The 19818-nt window shown below is 50.1% G+C and overlaps 2 protein-coding genes across 9 annotated transcripts; both read left to right on the top strand.

Moving 5' to 3' along the window:
* The first annotated feature begins 184 nt into the window (after positions 1-184).
* Positions 185-2939, top strand: POLE3 (DNA polymerase epsilon 3, accessory subunit). The gene is made up of 4 exons (XM_059657697.1): positions 185-399; positions 501-586; positions 973-1091; positions 1374-2939. The coding sequence occupies exons 1-4, from the start codon at positions 334-336 to the stop codon at positions 1544-1546; spliced, it is 444 nt and encodes a 147-aa protein (XP_059513680.1). The 5' UTR covers positions 185-333; the 3' UTR covers positions 1547-2939.
* A 5135-nt stretch (positions 2940-8074) lies between these two features.
* Positions 8075-19664, top strand: ALAD (aminolevulinate dehydratase). Of its 8 annotated transcripts, none has more exons than XM_059657690.1 (12): positions 8077-8266; positions 14067-14240; positions 15756-15806; positions 16296-16392; positions 16662-16797; positions 16909-16992; positions 17093-17181; positions 17456-17511; positions 17599-17686; positions 17775-17861; positions 18185-18314; positions 18964-19664. In XM_059657690.1, exons 2-12 carry the CDS (start codon positions 14128-14130, stop codon positions 19020-19022), a joined length of 990 nt encoding a protein of 329 aa, XP_059513673.1. In that variant the 5' UTR covers positions 8077-8266; positions 14067-14127; the 3' UTR covers positions 19023-19664. The 8 variants fall into 8 exon arrangements, with proteins under 8 accessions (XP_059513675.1, XP_059513673.1, XP_059513671.1 ...); XM_059657688.1 differs by having other exon boundaries at positions 14055-14240; XM_059657687.1 differs by having other exon boundaries at positions 8077-8271.
* Positions 19665-19818: the final 154 nt, after the last annotated feature.

The raw sequence follows: 19818 nt of genomic DNA, 5'->3' as shown, positions 1-19818 counted from the left end.
TGTGGTGCGAAAGCTCCAGACGTGGTGGGGACGTAAACCAGGCAGACGAGCTCGGGGAAGGGCACCGGGTGTCGGTGGGGGCCGAACGGGAGCCCAGGAGGGCCGAAACCATCGCGGCGTGGAACGTCGGGCGCTCCGGCCACTAGAGGCGGAGGCGGGGCTGGTGGCGGAGGAGGAGGCCCTAGCGCGCGGGGCAGTATGGGACACCACCGGCAACGTGGGGCGGGACGGAAGCCTCCTTGGGTCAGACCGTGGCGACGCGGGAAGTCCGGACGCTGAAGCTGCCTGGAGAGGAGGCCTGAGTGAGGCTCAGGTCGGGCCCCGGCGGCGGCCATGGCGGAGCGGCCCGAGGACCTGAACCTGCCCAATGCCGTGATCACCAGGATCATCAAGGAGGCGGTGAGCAGCTAGACTGGCGGACGGGCCCGGGGCGGGCGAGCGGGCCGCGGGGGAAGCCGGACCTGGGCCGGCGGCTGAGCTCACCCCCGCCCTTCTCACAGCTCCCGGACGGCGTCAACATCTCCAAGGAGGCCCGGAGCGCCATCTCCCGCGCCGCCAGCGTCTTCGTGCTGTACGCCACGTCCTGGTGAGGCGGGCGGGCTCGCCGGAACTGAGCTGGGATGTGGCCTGAGGGAGGCGCCGGGAGGACCCCTCGGAGTTCGAGGCTCGGAACCCACACACCCCAGGAACTTCCTCGTGGAGGAAGGTTCACATCCCTCACCCCATGTTTGCAAATGATGAGACAGCAGAAGAACTTGGCTTTAACCCTGTGTTACAGGGAAGTGGGACCGGGGGGCGAGGCGGGGGGGGGGGGGAGGGGGGGGAGGTGAGAGTTACCTTATCGCAAACACCCGTGCGTCTCAGATGTGGGCGCTCCCATCCATCCCACCCCCGGGTGCCCCCGTCTTCTGCACCCACAGTCGGCGATAGAGGGTCTGACGGCCCCTCCTCTTTCTTCTCTCCACGTGTCAGTGCCAACAACTTCGCGATGAAAGGGAAACGCAAGACCCTGAATGCCAGTGATGTGCTCTCGGCCATGGAGGAGATGGAGTTTCAGCGGTTCGTGGCGCCGTTAAAGGAAGCTCTGGAAGGTGGTGACCTTTTTCTCTTTTCTCAGCCGAGTAGATGCTTGTCCTGCGTGACCTGCCTGCCCCCCTGGTCCTGCGTCTTTCTCCGCGGGGGTCCCTTCAAGTCCAGCGGGCAGGCGTGGGATGTGATGCAGACACGGGTCCGTGGGCGCCGCCCGAGGTCTGTTCTGTGCTTCCCCGCGGGGGTGTTTCCCCTGCGCCCCGGTTTTCCCCGCTACACCTTCCCGGTGGAATGAGCTGCTGGTGGGATGAGCTGCCTCCTAACCCCGCTTCCTCCCCCCGCAGCTTACAGGAGGGAGCAGAGAGGCAAGAAGGAGGCCTCGGAGCAGAAGAAGAAGGACAAGGACAGAAAAACGGATTCGGAAGAGCAAGACAAGAGCCGAGAGGAGGACAATGACGAAGAGGAGGAAAGGCTGGAGGAAGAAGAACCGAATGAGGAGGAGGAGGTGGACAACTGAATGAACGGGGAGGAGACGGGCCGCGGAAGGGACCACCCGGAGCTGCAGTCTGGGGCTGCGGGGGGCCCTTCCCTCCCTCCCGGGCAGAGCAGTCAGGCCGAAGAGCCGAGAAGATCGAACATGACTTCTGGCTAGAAGTTAGCAAAGCCAGCGCCTGCCAGACTCGGAGCATCTGAGGAGCAGAGCCCTGTTTTGCTTAACCGGTCTGAAGGTTATGGCTTTTTTTGGACAAGAGAGGCTCTGAACTGATCATTCAATCAGCCAGTGTGATCTCATTTGCTTGTGTGTATGATTAGGCCGTTTTTGATTCCCGGGTCCCTCCCACCCCCACCAAAAATAGTAACTTCCATGCCCCCTGCTGTGTTCCAGGTCACAGGGGGCCGTGGAGGCTCAGGAAAAACGGGGGCTTAGATCGCGGCCGCCTGTGTGTACAGTATTTGGCAATCCTGGCTCATTACAGTGATCAAAGCGGCTTCGTTTCAGGAAACGGCCGAAAGGCTGTGGAAGAACAATGAAATCTGTGGTCGCTCCACGTGACAGTAACGTTAATTCTGGTTTCTACCAGCCCGCTTGGCTTGGGGCCCTTCTGTATTGTTGCCTGTAGGCATTTGACCTGTTAGGGGCTGCTCTCCACACATAGGCTTGCTAAGTCCTCAGGACAGCGTGGACGGAGTCAGGCAAGTATGCCAGTGCCTCGATCTTACAAAACAGGTGGTTTCGTCTTCGATGCACCTCCCTGCCTGCCACTGCACAGCTTGAGGATCTGTTGTCACCTCCTGGAAGGTATAAAATCCCAGGCTTTCTCTTCTTGTGGTCCGTGTCCCAGACCTGTGACTGCGGCTTTTCGTTCTTCCAGTTCATGACAAGTTCCAAACTTTATTTCTAGGCACAACTTTCTCCTTCTGTGCGCCTCACTTCCTGTCTCTCCTCTGCTCCCCATCCCCATTCTCCCTCCTTTTCTCCCTCTGCCAGTCCAGAAACTTGGATAACCTAATCTCGTATCTTTGGTGTGTGTGTTTTCTATTTTTTCTTTTTTTTTAATCTCATGTCTTTTAAAAATGGTTTTGTAAACCTCTGTGAAACGTAAAGGAAATCTGATGGTGCTCAGGAATCTAATCCTCTCCCTCCCCTGTCTCGCCCTCCTCCCACCCGCTTTTAACTGCTCCTGAAGTACCTCTGTTGACCTTTCTTCAGTTTGGGGAGTTTTTTCTCTCTTTCCATTTAGTGCTCCAAGCACTTTTTTGCTTGTCTCTAAGGCAGCTGACAGGTAGTGAAGTGTAGTTTGACACTGTTAATTTGTTAAATTAATACAGTGAAAATTTTGTTGATAAATGAGAGAAGAATGTTGAGAAAATTATAAGGCTTTGTACAATAAAAGAGCACTCTTGTTAAATGTGATGACTCCTGTTTCATCCTCCTTGTTTGTAGCGTGCTTTTGGGGAATACCTCCCGATCAGGCCTTACACAGTTTTGGGGCTGTGGACTGGGCCAGACCTTTGTAAATACGGGATCGTTCATTGCCTTGGACGACCAGCAGGTGCTGCTCGTTTGCAGGCCAGGGAGCTGCTCTTCAGCCACCGCAAGAGCTTTCATGGCTCTGCTGACACCCTTTACATCGGGGGTTCCCAGCATGGGGGCGTGTGCCCCACAGGGGGGCAATTCGAGAATGAGTTATGAACAGTGACTTTTTTGCATTTCTTATGGTTCTAGGGGCCTCGTATACAGTATATAAATATATATTGTGACATTTGTGCATTTCAGTTCTCTCTTATTTGTTTTGAAACTTTATTTGCTATTTTTTATATCACTTCATGTTACTATTTTTTTTAACAATAGTACTTCAGCTGTTCTTTTACTTTTCTCTTTCATGGATGCCATGTTCTTTGGAAGCTTGTTTAGACCAAGTGAATGGCCTTTTAGGCTTTCTCCACGTGAATAGGAGGTCACTTTTTGAATAATAAGAATTTTATGTCATGGCGGGGGGTGGGGGTGGCATCAGGATTTAGAGATGCTTAGGTGGGGCATGGCCAAAAAAAGATAGATGCTTAACAACTCCAAAATGTTTATTGAGTGCTGTGTGTCTGGTGTTGTATTACCTAATCTACATAGCTTTCTCAAATCATGAATTTATAAATAACATTTCACAAAGATACAACCCCAAAAGTCATTAGATCCAGTGTGGGTTTTTTTCCCTTCTCCACAGCAGAAATATCATTTATTAATTCCCATGAGCACCACTTGGCTAAGACCTCAAGTCCCATCTGGACTCCTGTGACTTCCTTTGAGTTCAGTTTCCTGCCTCGTCTCAGCTTGCCCTGTATACTGCTTGCCAAGTGGATCTTCCGAGAACATTGCTATTACAGTCACTTGATGTTTCCTATTAAATCCATACTGAAATGTTATTTCATAGCCTGCTTAAAGAAGGCTCACCTTACCATCTATTCTAATCTACTTCTACTCCAACAGAAGGCTGCAGTCAAAAATGAATCCCCAAAGAACCCCACTTCCACATGGCTTTAGTTCTTACCAAACTTTACCTAAGAGAAGTCATGTTTCCTGAGAGTAAGGACTATGACTTAAAACAAGAATTTAAGAATTGGGAAGAATACTTGAGGTAATCCATCAGTTTTTCTCATCTCTTATCATTCCTGTAGCGGTATCTGGATTTTGAAGATTCCTTACTAGGCTAAGGTAATGTTTCTCTCTCTTTTCTTATATATATATATACATATATATATATTGATTTCAGAGAGGAAGTGAAAGGGAGAATGATAGAAACATCAGTGATGAGAGAACCATTGATTGGCTACCACCTGCCCCACACTGGGGATCAAGCCCACAATCCCCAGACATGTACCCCAACTGGGAATTGAAATTCAGCTTCCTGGTTCATAGGTCTACCCTCAACCACTGAGCCATGACAAACGGGCTCTCTTTTTTCTTCTTTTTTTTAACCACAGCCCTTCATGCCTAAAGATTCTAACCTGGATTTGGAGGGTGAGAGGGTTACCATCCTTACCCATGCAAAATTACTTTTGCAGCCTAGTCTATTTTTTTAAAAAAAATATATTTTATTGATTTTTTACAGAGAGGAAGGGAGAGGGATAGAGAGTTAGAAACATCGATGAGAGAGAAACATCGACGAACTGCCTCCTGCACACCTCCCACTGGGGATATGCCCGCAACCAAGGTACATGCCCTTGACCGGAATCGAACCTGGGACCTTTCAGTCCGCAGGCCGACGCTCTATCCACTGAGCCAAACTGGTTTGGCCTATTTTTTTATTTACAGAAAAATTGCAAAGTATGGAGAGGTCCAATTAAATTGGCCAAACTAGTTTGTATTTCATCTGTTTTTCCACTAACATTCTTTGTCTGTTCCAGGATCCAAGCCAAAATACCACATTGCATTTGGTGAACCAATTTATTTTTTTAATCCTTACCTGGGAATATGGGCTTTGTTTTGTTTTTAATTGATTTTAGAGAGAGGAAGGAAGAGAGAGAAAAACATTAATGTGAGAGAGACACATCAATCAGTTGCCTCCCATACTCACCCCAACCAGGGATTGAACCTGCAACCTGGGTATGTGCCCTGGCTGGAATTGAACCCTCAACCCTTCCATGCACAGGATGACACTCTAACCAACTGAGCCACACTGGCCAGGGCACCAATTTTTTTTACATTGAAATTCACAGAACATACAATTAACCATGTTAAATATATATTTTATTGATTTTTTTTTACAGAGAGGAAGGGAGAGGGATAGAGAGTTAGAAACATCAGTGAGAGAGAAGCATCCATCAGCTGCCTCCTGCACCCCCCCTACTGGGGATGTGCCCACAACCAAGGTACATGCCCTTGACCAGAATCAAACCCAGGACCCTTCAGTCCACAGGCCAACGCTCTATCCACTGAGCCAAACTGGTCAGGGCAAAATTAACCATTTTAAAATGAGCAATTCAGTGGCATTCAGCAGATTTAAAATGTTGTGCAACCACTTTTATCTAGTTCCAAAACATTTTCATCAATCCAAAATAAAAACCCTTACCAATCAAGCAGTTACTCCCCATGTTTCCCTCTCCCAGCCCTTGGCAACCACTAATCTCTATTTCTTTAATGGTCTTCACAGCATTTAGCACAATGCCATGTACCTTCCTAGGAAGTACAATAGTGTAGTGGGGGGGGGGGGGGGGGCGCGGGTTGTGGGGTATTTTTATTTTTTAAAAAAATTATACATACTAAAAGATGCAGATAAATTTAGAGGTTGATGAATTTTCACAAACTGAACATATCCATGTAACATACTTAGATCAATAAACAACATGACCAGCACCCTAAAAAAAAGCCCCTTTGGTCTCCCAGTCACTCTCTATCTCCCCAGTAGTAATAGCTATACTGACTTAAAACAGCACAGATTAATTTTGCCTGGGTTTGTATTTCATATAAACGAAATCATAATATGTACTCCTGTTTGACTACTGTTCAATATTATGTTTAATATTTATTCATATTGTTGCATTCTCACTTTTTTATAGATCAGAGTGAAAGATTAAGGTAAAATTTGCAGAGGGTGGGGGTGGGAATAGGTCTTCCAGGCAAAAAAAAAAAAAAAGAGAGACACATGGGAAAAATAGATAACACCAAACAGCAACATTTTAAAATTGTCACCCTGTTTGGGCTCCTAGAGGTAAGGTAGATGGTCCTAATTATTTTCAGTTATCAAACTCAGAGTTGAAACAGGTGTCATGAAAGAAATGTTGGGCAGGGGGTCAAATTAAGGGGGAGGAGGGAGCAGTAATTATCCCTATGAGTTGAGGAGTGTGTTTAGCAAACATTGCAAAGTAAGCTGTGTGTGGTGGGACGAATTTTTTAATCTCCCTGGAAATTGTTTTCCCAATTTGTAAAATGAGGATAGTAACTGTTGTCAAAATCAGATAAGTGAATATAAAATGTATGGTACTGTTTCTGACTCTAATGCACACACACACACACACACACACACACAAAACACATTACTTCCTGTCAACGGGACGCAAATGAATCAGGAGGCTTTGCTAAAATAAATTTTTATTCAAGTGTCTAGGTTTGCGAACCTGAAACACAACTAACACAATAACGAGTTTTGCCCTGGGGCACATACCCAGGTTTCCAGGATTTCTATCTATCTTCTCCCCACCCCCCATCAATTTTTTTTAAAAAGCTTGAGTTTTTGAGTAAAAAGCACATTTTTTTTACAAGAGTCAGTTCTGCATTCTTAGCCTCTGGGTTGATCCAAGATGGTAATCTTCCAGGTCTGGTTTATTAACTGAGTTGCTCAGATGGTTATCTATGGAGGTCATGTATATCCAGGCATGGATGCACAACTAAAAAGTTTTAAGTTCCCAGGCTAGTTAGCAAGAATAGAATCGTTTCCCTGTGCCTCAGCCTACTTGATTTTAGTAATTTAGCACCTTGACCACACTGATTCCATTTTATTTCTTCACTCTTCCTCATTCCTTTCTACCACCTTCCTTATTTGAACACAAATCAGAACTCTAGTAGCTAGGAACTAAACGATGTCCTATTTCCTTAGCATTAAGCCTCTCTACCTCTTTAGCTTGAAGTATAAAACAGGTTTGGGTTACAGATTATGAGAAGCAAAATTTGAGTGTAACTGTAGTACAATCGACTGGCATCTTCACGATTCAAAGTTAGCTTTTCCATGATCCCTGATTCACCTTTATAAAAGCATTCCTTTGCCCTAACGTTTGCCTCAGTGGATAGAGCATTGGCTAGTGGACTCAAGGGTCCCGGATTCAATTCCGGTCAAGGGCATGTACCTTGGTTGTGGGCACATCCCCATGGGGAGTGTGCAGGAGGCAGCCGATCGATGTTCCTAACTCTCTATCCCTCTCCCTTCCTCTCTGTAAAAAATCAATAACACGTATTTTTTATTAAAAAAAGCATTCCTTTGCTAGGGTATTGGTCCCGACCACCACTTCACCCCAGCCCACAAAGCCTCACTAGATTCCTCCCCCCCTGCACGCACTCTGTCCCAACCCCCCCAACCCGCGCCCACACACACCTTTGGTCAGATCTCCCACTGTACTCCTCCTGAGGCCTCAAGTGCCCATGTCATTCAAATCACATCTCCCAAGCCACGGCACAGAGTAGATCCTCGGCAACTACGATGGATTACATTTTCTCTTAAAACTTGGAAGGCGGCTGGTGCTGAAATAAAAAACTTTCAAATGCTCAGTCCGCAAAAACGAACTTAGCAATTGCGTTGGGCATCACGGTGTTGTCTTAACGTCCTTGACGTCGCACTATGTCAACAAATAATTAACCAGCGCCAAGTGTGCTGTGCATTGCGAAGACGAGGACTGCAAAGAGCCCCGCGGGGCTGTCACCGCTCCGGAGAAAGAAAGGTTCACTCCCCCACACCCCTGAGCCTCCCCCGCGCCGATCCCCGCCCACGCTGGTCCCGCCTCACACGCACGTGAGCGCCGGCGCCTAGCCAATCGGGTGTGCCGGAGGGTTGGCGAGCCCGCCCGCCCCTCGCGGGGCTGCAGCTGGTCAGCCCTCCAGCCAAGAGCCCCCGGGGGTGTGGCCTGCTCGCTGGCGGGGCGGGGTGTGAATTGGCCGCCGCTTCCGGGAAGCAGCCCGCCCCTCGTGCACCGGGGAGACTAGATTGAGAGCGAGGGAGCGGTGGCGGGAGCGTAGGCTCGCAGCTCCGAGGAGGTAAGGTAAGCGGGGGCCGGACGCGGGGAGATGGCGGAGGCGGAGGCTGTGGCACCGCGTCCCTAGACCCAGACTGTGCTGTGCTCCTGAAGCGCTGGCAGCGCAGCCGGGGATCCGTCCTTTGGGGCCGGTATTTGGGCTCTAAGAGGTGGATTGCCCGGCTGCAGCCGGGGTAGGGTCTCCGCGGGGCCGTAGTCCTGGAGGGCACGTGTCCAGTCCTTGGTGTTTACTCCCTTGGACACCCCTGGAGCAGACTCGGTGCAGAGCGCGAGGTACTTCGCCGATGTGGGAGAATGGTGGAACTGTATCAGCCGTCTTGTGCTAGGCTTGTACGTACGTGCATTGGCCCATTGAGTCTTTACAACAGCCCATTGAGGGCGATTCAAGTCCGCATTTACCAGATGAGGCAACTGAAGTCACACAGCTGGGAAGTGACAGCTAGAACAGACTCCAAAATCCACACACTTTATTATCATGCTGCCAGCTGCATCCAGGTCCAGAGTCACGGGTCGGCTTCCCTCCCCCACCCCTTCACCCAGAGTTCTCCACAGCCCAACTCTGCTGTGGGCTTTGAAATCTGAACTTAAAGTATCAAGGGGTAATAGCGGGCATTGAAAACTGGGCTGCTGGAGACCTGAATTCTAGCCCTAAATTTGCCACTACCCCCTGCATGATCTTGGGCCTGTGCCTGTCCTTCCTTGAACCCAGTTTCGCCATCATTTCGGTGATGTAATCAACAAGCTTTAAGGACCCTCTTAGCCAAGATGTCTTAGGAGTCTGTGGACCTGGCTAATTCTCTTCATAGCTCCAAATGGCTAAGCCCGGAGGAAACGGCTCTTCAAAGCTCTAGGTCATGGCCCGGGTCTCATTCTTCTCTTTAATTCCTGTGTGTAGCACTGGGACAGGCCTAGAGTAGACATTCAGGAAATGTGAGTTGAATAAACAAGTCGGTCCCTTGTCATAACTGCCTAACAGCTGCTGTCCTGGGCCCCTCAGGGGCTTTGGATTTTTCAGCCCTGGCCACCTTCTACCTAGCTGGCCCCTGACTGCCTCCTCCCCAGCTGGTGGCAGAGGCTGCCGGAGCTGGCAGTAGCTCCCAGCCCTCTGTGCCAAGACCATAACCTCTGGAATCCTCCCCTGAGCACAGCATGGGGGGCTCAGACCCTGCAGCTCTTTCTCAGTCCCTCCTGGTAGCAGCTCTTAGGGCCCAACTTAACTTACTCCCAGGTTGGGGAAGCTGCCTTCTAAGAAAGGAGATACCTTTACAACCAGTTTGAAAAGCTACTTATTCCTCAATGTCCCCTCTTCCCTCAAGCCATCCTTGACTCCCAGAGAACACAGATCCCTCCCACAGCACCTGGTCCACCCCTCGGTTGGAGCATCTGTGTGGTGATTATCCCCCCCCCCCCCCACACACACACACACTGCTGGAAAGCAGCGATCCCACCCCCACCCCCACCTGGGATGTCTTGGAAGACCTTGGAGCCCACACAGGTTTGAATGAAAGTTCTCCCTTCTGGGTGTGTGCAGAGGCACGGGTGTGATGGCACGCCTGGAAATCTAGTTCCAGATCAGTTCTATTCCTAATATAAAAGTAGCTACGTGTTTACTGTGAGACTAGGCACATACCTGTTCACTATCTCTAATCTCTGCAGCTTTGCCAGTTTGATTAACTCCCATTTTATAGAATCTGAAAGGCTAGCAACCTTTCAGAGTCACACATTGAGCACAGACCAGACCTGGGGCTCTTTGACCCTGAAATGTAGTTTTTTTTGGACCACCCTCTACTGCCTTCTAGTTAAAGCTAACCTGTTCTAATATGGCTGAGCATAGGTAGGTGCTGGGTCCCATGGTGACTTGCTCTTGACTTCAGTGAGGTGTGACAGGATTTAAGCAGTGACTTGCAAGCTCCCTTGATTTGAGAGAAGTGCCCTCCCAAGTGTATGAAAATCTCCCAAACCTCCACCTGGCTTTTGCTCTGCAAACAGAGATGCAACTCTGTTGCTCAGGGGTGTTTTTCTACCCCACACATATTGATTCAGCACCTGTTGTGACAGAATGACCATGTGTGGTGCAGGGTATGGCACTGGACTAGAAGCCAGGAGATCCCGTGCTCAAGCCCAGCTCTGTACCTGACTCACTGTGTGATATCAGACAGGCCCTGTTGCCTCTGCATCCAATTTCCACATCAGAATGAAAGCGATAAACAGGATTGGTGATTTTCAACTTAATTTTTTTATTACTGATACCCATTTCTCAAATCAAATCTCCCTCAACCCTAAAATTAAAATACAACAACACACAGATATTAAAGCGGAACTGCCCTAGTGAGGCCTCTCCCTCCCTCGACACTCTCACCCTCCCTTGTCCCTCACCTCCTGCAAAGCTCCTAGGCAGCCCTGCCCTGTTGCTGCTGATAAACAGAAGGCATTTATTTGCTCCCTCAGCCTTCTAAAGTAGAAGCGAGAATGAAGCCAGTGGAATGCAGCTCTGGATTCCAGAAGCTGGGAGCTGCCACAGAGGTTGCTGCTATCTGAGACCTGTGTAGACCCAGCTTCAGAATCTGATTTGACTCCAGAATGACATTGAGCAAGTTAAAGTTACTTAACCTCTCTGAGCCTACATTTCCTTATCTCAATTCTTGTTTCCTTGTTTTCTCAGCTCTCCAGCCACTAATGCAAAGCAAAGATAGTCGAGGCAGAGAGGTGCCTGCTGAATCAAGTGTTTACCAGGACTAGTAGATAAAACCGAGCACTCGTCTAGAACAAATTCAAATTCTGGCTGTTACTAACTAGCTGTGTAGTCTTGGGCAAGTGACAACCTCTCTGAGCTAGGCTAGTCCCTGGCAGACCTGGGAGCAAAATCTTTTTTTTTTTAATATTTTTTATTGATTTTATAGAGAGCGGGAGCGGGAAGTAGAAACAGCAATGAGAGAGAATCATTGATAGGCTGCCTCCTGCACGCCCCCCACTGGGGATCAAGCCCACAACCTGGACATGTAACCTGACTGGGAATCAAACTTTGGACTTCTTGGTACACAGAACAACACTCAACCAACTGAGCCACACTGGCCAGTCTGAGAGCAAAATCTTGCACAAAATAGTCACTCAGGACTTTGTAACTGCTGAATGATTGCTCATTTGGGAGTTGGGACATTTCGGGGAGGCCTGGCTTGCTCCTGTGTCAGATGAGATATGGTGGCTCAAGGGTGGGGTGGTAGGATGGGGCCCCGTGTGGCTCCTGATAACCCCAATCCTGACAGGAAGGCGGGTCAGATAAAAAGAGGCCTGGGAGACTGGGGAGAAAGGCATCATCCGTGTACTAAAGGACTCCCCAGGCCAAGGGAATGTGTAACTTCAGATAAGTCCCTGCCTTTCTCTGAGCCTTGAGATCCCATTCACACAAGGAGAGAGGAGTGGCTCTTGATATTTTTTTCTTCCCTACTTGGCTACTGAGTGTCCCCTCAAGCACCTTGCCTGAAGGTGGAGTGCAAGTACATTAACCACCAATCTGTAAAGGTGTCTTCAGACTGACAAACGAAGCAGGCAAGTTCATTGACTATAACAGAATTTATTATAGGGTCATTTACTTACTGAAGTTTGGGTCAGAGCAGAAGAGACAACCCATCTGACCCTGCAGATTATTAGCTAGACTAATAAACCTTTTGTAGTATAGCTGAACTACTAATGATTGACAAGACTAAAGGACAAAGGATGCAATGAGACAGGTCTTATGATTGCCAACGCATAGTTTGATATTTATCTTGTTTGATGTGCCATTTTGGTCACTTACTGACAGGAATCTATGGTTACAGTATGTGAATTTATAGGACACAGCTAATCATTAACTGTGAGGCTTTGGTGCTGGCTGAGACGAGTTAGGTCAGAGTTCTCAGCATGGAATAACAAAAGCAGGGATGCAAAGATGGAGTCACTTTTGCTCACATCGACATCTGCACACGCCTCCAAAAGGACGTCTCTAAAACGGAGCTCTCTACCTCCTCTCCGAGGTCTGCTCCCCACTACCCTCTTCCTGCCTGGTCCCTGTCTCCATTGCCCTCCAGGTCAGGAAAGCGTCCCCCCCACGAGACTGCCTCTTGGCCGCCTTATGATGGCCCTTCCTTCTCCACCCCTCTGGCTCCGCATCCTCTGTGCGCCTCTGCTTCCCACCTGCTGTGCTCAGGCGGTCAGGATTTTCTTCCTAAAGCCAGGCTCTGACCAGGCCACCCACCCACCCCCATTAGAAACCTTCCTGTCCCCAATCTGCCCCCCTCCCCTCCATACACACCTGGTTCCATTGATTGCCTCCTTAGGTCCTAAGAACAGTCCATAGCCATCCCTCCTTCCCTACCTTGACTCTCTTCTCTTCCTGAGGGAATATTCTCCCCTTTCCTTCTAACTACCTGAACCCACTCATCCTGCAAAACCAGTTCAAGTCCTCATCTTCTTTCAACAAGCTTTTTCTGACCTCCAAACTCACATTGGAACTCATAGTTCTTTTAGGGTAGGTTCCACCTCTCCGAGATGCACTCAATCAGCCCAGGACTGTAGTGCCAACTCAATGAGAAACCCTGTGTGCAAGTGCCCAGTGTGGCCTGGCACACAGTAGGTGCTCAAGAAACAAATGCTACTGCCCCAGCTTCCTTCTGTCTTACATTTATTTAGCATTTAGTACATATTGTCTGGTATTTCATGTAATATTTACTATGTGGCAAAATGTGTGGGGAAGACAAAAAATGAACTCACTATAAACCTGAGAAGCTCTGTCTACTGGGACAAGACAAGATATAGTCACAAAGACCTGTTATATAAGAGAAAGTGTGACCTGGGCAAGAAGAGAGGCTTTAGTGGGAGAGGGAAGGAAGGAGTGCCTTGTGGACAGCCAGGTAGGATTTGGGGCTGGAGGAGTGGAGAGAGCACAAGCCTTCTAGATAAAGGGAACAGGGTGAGCAGAGCCAGAAGCTAGCCACATGTGGCTTGTGCTTGGGAGTAGCAGGAAGTTTGAGGGCTGGAAAAGACGACATCAATGGCCACTCTACAGGGTGTGTGTGTGTGTTGGGAACCACTATTGTTTTTTTTTAATATATTTTATTGATTTTTTACAGAGAGGAAGGGAGAGAGAGAGATAGAGAGTTAGAAACATCTATGGGAGAGAAACATCGATCAGCCGCCTCCTGCACATCTCCTACTGGGGATGTACCTGCAACCCAGGTACATGCCCTTGACCGGAATTGAACCCGGGACCTTTCAGTCCGCAGGCCGACGCTCTATCCACTGAGCCAAACCGGTTTCGGCGGGAACCACTATTTAATCCTCTTAGTGTGTGTCCTGCCTGACAAGTCCACGTATGAAGGGTAGAATTACAGGGAGTTTTTTACTTTGGTTTATCTAAACTTTCTGCCAAGTAGATGGACATTTTTCATGGAATAAACAAAGTACAAATGTTGGCTAGATCAGTGTTCCTCATACTAATTTCCATCCAGCCCAGATTGATTTTTTTTATAAAATAAAAATGAATTACTAGAAAAATATTATTTAAAAAGAAAAAGAGAGGCCATATAAGTATGAGCCCAAATTTTGTATTACTGGGTTCAAATTGCTATGAAAGTTTCTTAAGGCCTACTTTCATTTCTCTACTTATCTTATAGACCAGCAAGGACTGGTGAGCCACACTCAGAGGACACTGAGGTAGAGAGCAGATGCAGGAATCCAGAAGAGCTTGGGAGGTATATGACCACCTCCTGGGGACAGGGACCATGTCTCACCTTCCTCCTGTTGTCCCCACATAGCTGAACACCCAGCAGATACCCCAGGAGCCCTCAGTTCCAACCAGCTGGCTACCCTGTACCCTGACTGCTCACCATGCAGCCTCAGTCTGTTCTCCACAGCGGCTACTTCCACCCATTGCTTCGGACCTGGCAGGCAGCTGCCACTACATTCAGTGCCTCCAACCTCATCTACCCCATCTTTGTCACGTGAGTCCCCAGAATGAGCCGGGTCTCTGATCCACAGGGTGTGGGTGGGACCAGAGCAGGCATCTGTTTGCGGGTGATAAAGTGAGGTGTCAGTTTGGAGCTCAAGGTATGGGTTAAGGACAGCTGTCTTAAGAATGAAACAAGCCTTGAGAAGAATTCAATCTTCCCCTTTGGAAAATAAGAATAAGTCTTACCTGCCATCCTGAGCTTTTGCAGTAGGACAGAAGCTGGGAAGGTATTCTGTAGATTGCAAAGTGCTATGTACATGTAAGAGGTGGTAGTCATGATTATTAATAACTAGAGGCCTGGTGCATGACATTCGTGCGCTGGGGAGGAGGGGGGTCCCTCAGCCTGGCCTGCACCCTTTCACAGTCCAGAAGCCCTGGGGGGGGGGGGTCCTGGTTCACGTGGGAAGCCGACTTAAGCCATCATTCTTAGTGCTGCCTTCTGGCTGAGCGGGGCTCCCCCTGTGGGAGCGCACTGACCACCAGGGGGCAGCTCCTGCGTTGAGCTTCTGCCCCCTGGTGGTCAGTGCGCATCATAGTGACCGGCCCTTCAGTCGATTTGCATATTACTCTTTTATTATATAGCATAGCAACAGCTGACATTTATTGAGAACTCACTATGTACCAGGTACTATGCTAAGCATCTACATCTGTTATCGTTCAGCCCTGACAGCATCCATATGAGGAAAGTATGAATATTATCCCCTAGGTCAAGGGTGGGGAACATGCAGCCTGCAGGCCTACGAGACCTGCAAAATCGTTTGGTCTGGCCCTGCCAAGGCATTAGGGGTGAGTTAATTAAATGTTTGACCAGATCTAGCAGGCTAATTTTTAAATTGATAATTTTTTATGGCCTGCAAATGATCTTATAAATATCCAAATGGCCCTTGGCAGAAAAAAGGTTCCCACTCCCACCCTAGATTGTTATCTCCTTGAGGGCAGGGATTTTTGTCTGCTTTGTTCACTGTTATACTGTCAGAGCCTAGAACAGCACCTGGCACATAATAAGTACTCAGTAAATATTTGTTCTATGAATGAATGAATGAATGAATGAATGAATGAATCCACCCAGGACATAAAAAAAGGGCCTGAGGCTCAAAGAGATGGTACACCCTCATTTAGGCCCTGTGGCCACAGGCGAAGGGACATGGCACCCATGTAAGGTCAAGAAGCTAAGAAGGTCACCCAGTCAGTACTAGTAAGTGACTGTGATAGTAAGTGAGGACCTTCTGACTTAAGAGTCCAAGTTCTTAACCACTTGAGTGTTTCCTATGATTGCTTGTCTTTTAGTAAGGTTGCTCTTGCTGTCACTGTTATTCTTGTTGTTCCTATTATTATTTCAGGCCCTGGGCTTGGCCAGGCAGGGGGACCAGACACTGGACCCTATCCTCCTCCCAACATCTCCACTTCCATATTCCTTCCCAGCTCCCCAACCATCCCCCCTCGTCACCCCCCTCACCACTGGCCCTTTCCACAGCTACCAATCCGTAGCCCACCCCCACTCTTGCAGGGATGTTCCTGATGATGTACAGCCTGTTGCCAGCCTTCCAGGAGTGGCCAGGTAGGAGACATGGTGGGGAGGGAGGGGGATGATGGAGGGAGAGATTTTACAGGTGGAGATGCCAGGAAGCGGAAGCAGAAGCAGAGTCAGGAGGTAGAAGATCCGGAGAGTGTGACTTCAGCTCAGTAGAGAGAAGGGTTTTGTCAGGGTCAAAGTTGTTCCACAACAGAAGAGGCAGCCTTGTAAAGTAATGGGCTACCCATCACCAGAGGCATCCTAGCAGAGTCTTGGAGAGGAGAGCTTAACTTCAAATGGGAGTTCAATAAAAGAACCTTGGAGGGGCCTTTTGCAGCTGAATCCCATAGTCTGCCACTTGGTGCCTCAGTTTACCCATCTGTTTGTTGGGTACGTTTCTGCCCCCACCCCCAGTACTATGGGGCTTGAGCCCTCCTGGTACCAAGTGCCACTTGGCTCTTAGTAGAGGCACAGTGTGGCAGGGTGGGGAGGACCCTTGCCCGGGGCCTGCCTCACTGCAGCCCCTCCTCGCAGGTATGGTGTGAACCGGCTAGAAGAGATGCTGAGGCCCCTGGTGGAAGAGGGCCTGCGCTGCGTCCTGGTATTTGGTGTCCCCAGTAGAGTTCCCAAGGTGAGGAATCGGGGGAGGTATTAGAGGGGCGGTGAAGGGGAGGTTGGGTGAAGGTGAGCTGAGGTTCCACGCTGACCACACCCTCGTGTAGGCCTTGTGCTGGCCCTGGGGCCACAGGCGAATGGACATGGCCCCTGTTATTAAGACAGCACCCATGTAAGGCCAAGAAGCTAAGTGGCACTATGACACCCTGACTGGGCAAGTCTAGTCCCCTGTGCAAAATGGGGAGAGTCCTCACTGTGCCTCCTTTGTCCTTTCCCTGTCACTAGGATGAGCGGGGCTCTGCAGCAGACGCTGAGGACTCCCCGACTGTCGAAGCAGTTCGTCTGTTGCGCAAGACCTTCCCCAGCCTGCTGGTGGCCTGTGACGTCTGCCTGTGCCCCTACACCTCCCATGGTCACTGTGGTGAGTTCCCTCCCTCCACCAGCCCTGCTGCCACCTGCACTCCCACTCCCCAGTTCTCCCCACAGTGGGACAGGCCAGATGCTCCCTAAAATCCAGCTGTCTGACATGCAGGGCTTCTGAGCGAGAATGGGGCTTTCCAGGCCAAGGAGAGCCGCCAGCGGCTGGCAGAGGTGGCTCTGGCCTATGCCAAGGCAGGTGAGTAAGCCACCAGCAGGGATGAGAACCTCTGGGTCAGGGAGGTGGTGGAGTAGACAGGAGGGTCCCAGAGTCCTGAAGGCCATCCTCCCTCCCTCAGGATGTCAGGTGGTAGCCCCGTCGGACATGATGGATGGACGCGTGGAAGCCATCAAGGAGGCTCTGATGGCACATGGATTTGGCAACAGGGTAGGAGCAGGGGGTGGGGGAAGAGGGGGGAATGTGAGGAGAGGAGAGAGGCCTACCCCCACATCTGCCAAGAATCACAGAACTGAAGATGGACAGGACAAGGTCTTTGGGATTGTCTCACCCTCTGCTCCTGAGATAGGGAAATCAAGGCCCAGAGCTCCAGTGGGACTAGAACGCAGGCACTCTGCTTCCCAGCCTAGGTCCCTTTCCTGTACGTGACCCTAGAACAACTGGAAAGGGCTGACTGAGCGCAATCCCCACGTTCTCTCCACAGGTATCGGTGATGAGCTATAGCGCCAAATTTGCTTCCTGTTTCTATGGGCCTTTCCGGTGAGTGGGGATGGGCTAGGGTCTGCTGTTAGAGCCCTGACCCGTTAGCCCAAAGCTGGAGCCCTCCCTGATGTTGCTGCTTCCCAGGGACGCGGCTCAGTCAAGCCCAGCTTTTGGAGACCGCCGCTGCTACCAGCTGCCACCGGGAGCACGAGGCCTGGCGCTCCGAGCAGTGGTGAGTGACCAGGGCTTGAGCCCCGGCCAGCCTGTTCCCCTCTCCCCCCGCCTCCCAGGCACTGCCCACACCCCACCTCATCCCTTAGGACCGGGACGTCCGGGAAGGAGCCGACATGGTCATGGTGAAGCCGGGATTGCCCTACCTGGATATTGTGCGGGAGGTGAAGGACAAGGTGAGCACAGAGCAGAGACAAGGGGGGCTCAGGGAAATGAGAGAGTGTGTCCGCGGGCTCTGGGACCTTAGACTGATGGACTGCATAATCTCAGAGTTGGAAGCAATCTGCCCCTGGACAGGAATCCTCCCCTCCCTGTCCCTGCCCAGGAGCCGCCAGTGGGCAGAAGCCTTTGAACAGCTCTGCTCTAACAGTTTAAGAAGGGGTCCGCAGCAGTGCCCCAGGGCATGGGGCTCAAGATGGTCAAAGGTTGGGCAGGGAACAAGGGACACTCCCAGGGGTACACCCACCCTCCACTTCTGCCTACTGCTGCTTCTCTGCAGCACCCAGAGCTCCCTCTGGCCGTGTACCACGTTTCTGGAGAGTTTGCTATGCTGTGGCACGGAGCCCAGGCTGGAGCGTTTGATCTCAAGGCCGCTGTACTGGAGGTCATGACTGCCTTCCGCAGAGCTGGTAAGCTGGCAGGGGTGGGGTTTTTGACCTGTGACACAGACTAATAGGCAGCTTGCCCAGAAATGGAAATGAAGTCCTGAAACAGCCTGGAGTCTTAGGCCCAGAGGTAACAGTGATCTAAACAGACACAGGCTGAGAGGAAAAGACATGACTGTAGAACGGAACATGGAACAGTGAAGCAAGCAGAGCTCTCTATTATTTTTTGGTTGTGAGACCTTGGCCTAGCCACTTCTCTGAACCTCAGTCCTGTCTATAGTAGAGATAAGATACCTGGTAGGTGGTTGTCATGTGGGCTAAATGAGATGATACGTGTAATTGGCATATGTTCATCACTCCATAAATGCGAGCTGGTTTTATTGGTATGGCACACAGTGTGGAAGGGAACTTACAGCTTATCTGCTTCCCCACTGTGCATTTTATTCATTGGCAAATTGAGGTCCAGAAAGAGAAAATGACTTGTCCACAGTCACACAATCTAGAGAGCTAGGATTGACTAGCACTGGGCTCAGTCTTACATTGTGTCGCCCACTAACTGTGCCTCTTCATAGTAGCTGCCTTCCTCCCCGCTGGCCCTCATTTCCCAGAAGGTATGCCCAGAGCTGATGCCCCCCTGCCCCCCCCCCCCGTTTCCTGTTTCTCTCCCACAAAGGTGCCGACATCATCATCACCTACTACACACCTCAGCTTTTGCAGTGGCTGAAGGCATGATGGAGAGAGTGTGCACGACCCAAGAACTAGAACTTTACAGAGGCCCCGGGGCCTTGGAGAAGTGAAAACCAAAGTAAATGCTGCTTTTAGAACTGTGCCCTTGTGCCCTTTTCCTGCCAAATCTTACCACTGTCAGCCACATCTTCCTGGGCTCCACCAAGCTTCTCCACCCTCCCCTGTGTCAGCCCTGAGGCCACCTCTGCCACCCTAGCTCCTTCCTCTGGTGTTGCTTCCGTTTGAAAGCTCTCGTGGGCACAGGTTTGTGGGGCCTGGGAGAGGAGTTTGGAGCATTAGGCGAAGAGGAAGACAGTTGGATCGTGGATCCTCAGAAGCTGTGGAAAGCCCACGGCCTCTGGCAACATGCCACATCTGCTGGACATCGGGCCTGGGGGCTAGACTGACATTCCTGAGTTCAAAGTTGAGACTTGCTGCGATTCCACAGGAAGGCGATTCCCACACGGCCAGCAGTTGCCAGGCTGCCCGCGATCTGCTCTACTCTGAGCCATAAACCCCAGACAAGAATTACTCATTAACGAGCAGAAACATTGCCAGGGGATCAAAATTCAGAAGCAAAGAGAAAGTTCCTGATTGTTGAAGATGCCACCCATCCAAAAGGCTTTTTATTAAAGAGATATTTTTTGAGAGCGTGTTTTCTGTGCCCAGGCACTGTGCTGGGTACTGAGGATCTAGCCGGACAGCCCTCAGCTTGTCTCTCTGCATGGAAACAATTCCAAGAGAATGGGAGAGACAGGCCACAAGAAAACAGACAAATAAAGCAGTTACAAATTCTAATAAG

Source organism: Myotis daubentonii, chromosome 11 (assembly GCF_963259705.1).
Source record: "Myotis daubentonii chromosome 11, mMyoDau2.1, whole genome shotgun sequence".
Lineage (NCBI taxonomy): Eukaryota > Metazoa > Chordata > Mammalia > Chiroptera > Vespertilionidae > Myotis > Myotis daubentonii.
Note: the sequence above shows the minus strand (reverse complement) of the source record. Positions and strands in the feature narration are given on the sequence as shown.